This window comes from Trichechus manatus, unplaced genomic scaffold, assembly GCF_000243295.1.
Source record: "Trichechus manatus latirostris isolate Lorelei unplaced genomic scaffold, TriManLat1.0 scaffold00249, whole genome shotgun sequence".
In the NCBI taxonomy this organism is placed as follows: Eukaryota; Metazoa; Chordata; class Mammalia; order Sirenia; family Trichechidae; genus Trichechus; species Trichechus manatus.
The window spans coordinates 2,214,362-2,220,361 of record NW_004444185.1 but is presented as its reverse complement, the minus strand read 5'-3'; the positions used below and the strand labels follow the sequence as shown (position 1 = coordinate 2,220,361).

At 36.9% G+C, this 6,000-nt stretch overlaps 1 protein-coding gene across 3 annotated transcripts in view; it reads left to right on the top strand.

Annotated features, from left to right (window-relative positions):
- Positions 1-6,000, top strand: part of PSMD1 (proteasome 26S subunit, non-ATPase 1) — a 108,403-nt gene that overhangs the window by 81,846 nt on the left and 20,557 nt on the right. For all 3 annotated transcript variants that reach the window (XM_012559438.1, XM_004389504.2, XM_023724509.1), the window contains one exon: positions 4,775-4,944. In XM_012559438.1, coding sequence (XP_012414892.1) covers positions 4,775-4,944 — 170 coding nt within the window. The remainder of the gene's footprint in view (positions 1-4,774; positions 4,945-6,000) is intronic.

Genomic DNA, 6,000 nt, shown 5'->3' with positions numbered 1-6,000 from the left:
CTTGAGTGTTGAGTAGCTAAAACGAAAGGAAGAAGTGATGAAGTCAAATTGCTGAATGGAAGATTTCAAAAGTTAGCTTGAGAAGGCAGAGTAAAGTATTATTATGACATGTACAGAGTCCTGGAGATAGAAAACCAAAAGGGAAGAACATGCTTGGCATTTCTCAAGCTGAAAGAACTGAATAAAAAAATTCAAACCTCGAGTTGCAATATTGAAGGATTTTACGGGGAAAATATTAAACGATGCAGGATGCATCAAAAGAAGATGGAAGGAATACACAGAGTCACTATACCAAAAAGAGTTGGCCATCGTTCAGCCATTTCAGGAGGTAGCATATGATCAGGAACCGATGGTACTAAAGGAAGAAGTCCAAACTTCACTGAAGGCATTGGCAAAAAACAAGGCTTCAGGAATTGACGGTATACCGATTGAGATGTGTCAACAATCAGATGCAGTGCTGGAAGTGCTTACTCATCTATGTCAAGAAATTTGGAAGGCAGCTACCTGGCCAACCGACTGGAAGAGGTCCATATTTATGCGTGTTCCCAAGAAAGGTGATCCAACTGAATGCAGAAATTAATCAAACAATATCATTACTATCACACACAAGTAAAATTTTGCTGAAGATCATTCAAAAGCAGTTGCAGCAGTACATCAGCAGAGAACTGCCAGAAATTCAAGCCGGATTCAGAAGAGGATGTGGAACCAGGTACGTCATAGCTGATGTCAGATGAATCCTGGCTGAGAGCAAAGGATACCAGAAAGATGTTTACTTGTGTTTTATTGACTATACAAAGGCATTCAACTCTGTCGATCATAACAAATTATGGATAACATTGCGAAGAATGGGAATTCCAGGCCACTAAATTGTGCTCATGTGAAACGTGTACGTAGATCAAGAGGCAGTCGTTTCAACGGAACAAGGGGATACTTCATGGTCTAAAGTCAGGAAAGGTGTGTGCCAGGGTTGTATCCTTTCACCAGAAAAGACTGAAGTTATCAAGGATTTCATTTTACTTGGATCCACATGGAAGCAGCAGTCAAGAAATCAGAAGACATACTGCATTGGGCAAATCTGCTGCAGAAGACCTCTTTAAAGTGTTAAAAAGCAAAGATGTCACTTTGAGAACTAAGGTGCACCTGACCAAAGCCATGATGTTTTCAGCCACCTCATATGCATGCGAAAGCTGGATAATGAATAAGGAAGACTGAAGAATTGACAACTTTGAATTATGGTGTTGGCGAAGAATACGAAATATAACATGTACCGCCAAAAGAACGAACAAATCTGTCTTGGAAAAAGTACAACCAGAATGCTTCTTAGAAGCAAGGATGGCATCTCACATACTTTGGACATGTTATCAGCAAGGGTCAGTCCTGGAGAAGGACATCATGCTTGGTAAAGTAGAGGATTAGCGAAATAGAGGAAGACCCTCAATGAGATGAATTGACACAATGACTGCCACAATGGGCTCAAGCATAACAACTGTGAGGATGGCGCAGGACTTGGGCAATGTTGTTTCGTTCTGTTGTAGGGTCACTATGAGTCAGAACCGACTCAACAGCATCTAACAACAACAATAATTATGCTTTTTTTCTAAATTCTTTATTTTTGCTTCTGTCTTTATTATTTGCTTTTTTTACTGTTCTCAGGCCTTTGGTGTTCTTTTTTAATCCGTTTGTTTAGTGTGTTATTGGGTTTTTTTTTTTTTTTTAGGAAGTTGAGGGTTTTCTGCTTAAACTTTTAATGTTAAAATACAGTTTACTGTTCTCTCTTTAATTTAAAGACATTTCCTTGCAGCTGTATATAGATAAGGAAAATATTCCATAGATATTTTAGAGTAAATCATTTTAATTGGAGACAGTTTTGATTCTCCCATGTATAAACAATATAGACATTGACATCCCATGTGTTCTCTCTCCTCATTCCTCACTGCCTTCCAATGTTTTTATATTATGTCTGCATTGTCAAAGTCTGTAACATTTACATTCTGTTCTAAAATCATAATTCTCACAGTTGTTTAGCCTTCATTCCATATTAAATGGATTCTGTGCTCACCACCATTTCTTTTGCTACCTATTCATTCCTGGATTCTATCTGTACTACGACTGGAGACTTAAGTTTCTGGATTTTATCTGTGATAAGTTTTTCAGTCAGGATTTAGGAGTAACATTTTACTACTCCAGATCTGGTTTTGTTTTTGTTTTTTATTTTATTAACAGCCACTTTTTGAAGTTTGTGATTTTAAACTGACAGCTCTTTACTTGTTCTGTCACCACTAGTACAATTTTTTTTGCTGGTTTTTACTATATTAGGGTTATCTGTTAAGAATTAAGGGAGAGTAATTCTGCGTTTCAGCTGCTCTTCAGCTTTACTGGAAGTCATCTGTCTGTCTTCCTCTCCTTCCTTCCCCTTTGATCTCTCTCTCCTTTCACCTCTTTTTTATGGATATCTATTTGATTTGTCATGGACCAATCAAATTTTGGTGCTTTTTTTTCCATTTCTCTCTTTATTTATAATGGTTTTTGCTTTGGGTATTTTTAGTGTTATTTGGTACATAAAAGTTCTGTACTGTACTGTTTTCTGTTAACTATATAAGCATAAAATTATTCTCTTATCCTTTTTCACTCTGTGTTAATATCCTGTCCTACAAATCTATGCTGCAACTATGTTAGAAACATTTGCTGTCCTGGTCTCTGTCTTAGTGAAGTTAGTGGTATTGGAGAAAGTATGGAGAGGACAACTTCAAAGGAATGAGTGAAGGGAAGTTTATGAGAACTCACTCAATAATTTGATCTCTTCAAGGGAGAAAAGCCAAAGATTAAGAAGATTTATGAGTAAATTCCGTAAAACTATAAACACTATCAATAGCGTAAACCCTCCCTTGTTTATTAAATCTCAGAATGTTAGAACAAAAGGCTAGTTCCTAAGTCTGAAGAAGATAGATTTTGTTGAAATAGATGAAGTTCAACTTCAAAACTTAGATTAGATGGCATGTTTCTAGGCAGCTTTCCCCCTTTTACCCTACCCACCCACTGCCCTGGGTTAGGTAGCATGCTTAGCTGTTTGTTCCCATTAGCACCTATGTTTATATCTATCATAATACTTTTATGTTTAAATTCAGTTATGTAATTATATATCTCTCTGGCTTCTTGGAATCTCTTCCAGTATTTTGTTCAAAATTCTCAGTATATAGGAAGCATCCAGTAAATGTATGAGGAGAGGGTATAAGTAGACAATAAGTTTATTAACTCATGCCTTTTGGGAAACCAAATGAAAGTAGCCCTGATTTTTTTTTTTTCCCCCAAATGAAATCTTAAATGAAAGGTCTGTAGTGGAGTATTAAGAAAATCTGGATTATTTGGTTGAACAGTAGAACCCTGGTTCTTACAACAATTAAAATACTTTTTGATTTAGTAAGATCTGTGCTTGCTTCCTGACTAATGCAGATGTGGGGGCATCTGCAAGATGCTGAGACTAATAGGAGTGAGATGTGAGTAACACTAGAATTCCAGTTAGGATCCTGATTCAGAACAGACAGTCCCCAGTTATCATAGTCTGTATTATATGAACTGAAAGATTTGCGTCTCAGAGTTGCATAGTCCAGGACTAACACTGTTACCATATAGACCAGAGGTTGCAACACAGCAGCCCATTGGCCAAATCCAAGCCAATGATATTTTTTGTTTTGCCTATCAAACAAAACTTGCAACATTAGAGCCTACTTTTAAAACAAAATGATCTAGTGACCTTTGGTATTAGAGAAAATATATCCATAATACTTCAGGCCTACATCCCTAGTAACAGCTACCACATTTAAATAAGACATGGACTTTCTAGTTTGCTTCAGTCTCCACTGCTCGTAGCCTGCTTTTTCTCGTTTGTGTTAACTGTCTGGTTCCTAAAGGTATTTGAGTTTGGAACCCTGAGAAGCCTCCTAGAATCTCAAGTGCCCAGTAAAGATTCAGCTATCCCACTGATGCTTGGATCTTAGATCTAGTTCACTGGTTTTTAGACTCTCTTTCTATACTCCCTCAAGGAATAGGCTAGGGGACCTGGCAAGAGGTGGGCAAAAAGGTCAGATTCCTAGCCATGCTTATACTCTGTCCACGGCCCAAACTTCTGATTAAACAGAATCAGCTCTGATATCATTGTTTCATGTATTACACGTTCTTGAAAAATTTAAATTGAATCAAGGGTTGGAGGTTAAAATTTTACTTTTGAAAACCACTGTTCAGGTTCAAACACTCGTTTTGCCAAGGGGAAGAAAGACTCTTAGAAGTAAGGTGATTTATCTAAGGTCACAGGCTAGTTAATGTCAGAACTACCTCCTATCAATTTAAGTGATTTAATAATTCACAGAATAATACTCAGTGCTTCTTAGATTTTTCTGTAGCTGCACGTAGATCTTCATAACTTGCTCTGGATATTTCTCATAATTTTCATAATTTTTATCCTTTTCAGTGCCTAAAAAGCAAGAAACACTCTTTACTGTTAAACAGTTTTATAAATGTGTGAATATGTTATAAATATGTATTTTTCTGCATTCAGGCATATGGTTGAAGCAGAAAGAGTAAAAAATCAGCAAATGCAGCACTTTCAATTTTGGAGACCATGGATAGCTCACTGGCTGACTAGTTCCAAGGACTTCATATTAGATTGTATGATCTGTGTTCTTAAGATTATCACCAAATGTTTCCTTAGTGCAGTACTTAGAAATCTTTATTCTTGCTCTGCTGGATTGATGTTTGTGGTTTTTCTTTTTTTCTCCAGGTGGTCATAATGTCACCATCTCGTTACAGTCCAGGACTGGGCACACCCATATGCCTTCTGTGGTTGGCGTCCTTGTCTTTACCCAGTTCTGGTTCTGGTTTCCTCTTTCACACTTCCTGTCATTGGCTTATACTCCTACCTGTGTCATTGGCCTTAACAAGGACTTAAAGGTATGTTCTTGAAATCTTAGTTTTGTAGGATACCCTGTTCATCATTGACACACAAGGATTTTCATTTATTTTAAAAATGAATAGTGCTTCTTACATTTTTCTATAGCTGCACATAGATCTGCATAACCTCTCATCAATAAAGTATTTTCCCTTCAAATTGGGTCATTACTTTGTTGAGTAGAGTATGACAGTGGGAGATTTGAAAATCAAGTCTCCTTTATAGCTATGGACTATTTTCCATCCCGACTCATGGCAACACCATGTGTTTCAGAGTAGAACTGAGCTTCATAGGGTTTTCAATGGCTGGTTTTTTTGAAGTAGACCACCAGGCCTTTCTCCTGAGGCCCCTCTGAGTCAACTTGAACCTCTAACCTTTTGGTTAACAGCTGAGTGCGTTAACCATTTGAATGACCCAGGAACTTTACTGTGTAGGCTTGGGTAAATTCTGCCTTTTCTGAACCTCAAATTCTTTATACAATTGGGAGAGAGTGATGAGAGAGGAGTCTAAATGTTTAGGTATGAAGTGGCTTTTAGACCACTAATGAATCTATTTAATCCTGAAGGCTGTGGGAGCTGTCAGAGGACTTCAAATAGATAAATGACCTGATGAGATTTGCATTTTAGAAAGATCTTTCTGATAGCAGAGGAAACACATTACAATGCCATTGCAGTAACCCAGGCAAGAAAGAGTGAAGACCTCAACTAAGTCTTAATAATAAGGAATGAAGGTTTGAGACAGGGACATACATGTCTTAAGAGTTATGCGATGCTAGAATGATTAATAGAAGAAAAGATAATTGATAATAAAGAGGGGGATCATGCTTGATAATTCTAAATGTTTTGTCCTTCATGTTTTTTAATAACAAATATGTAAAAAGCAAGGATAAAATTATGTTACGGGGCACATGAAATATGAAGATGTAATTAGTGAATTAGTGATAATAAAAAAAGGTGGGGGAGAGGAATGGTATAGATACAGAATTTTTTGTATGTTACTGAAGTTAAGTTGGTACCAACTTACCCTAGAATATTACAAATATAAGCTCTTAAATGTAA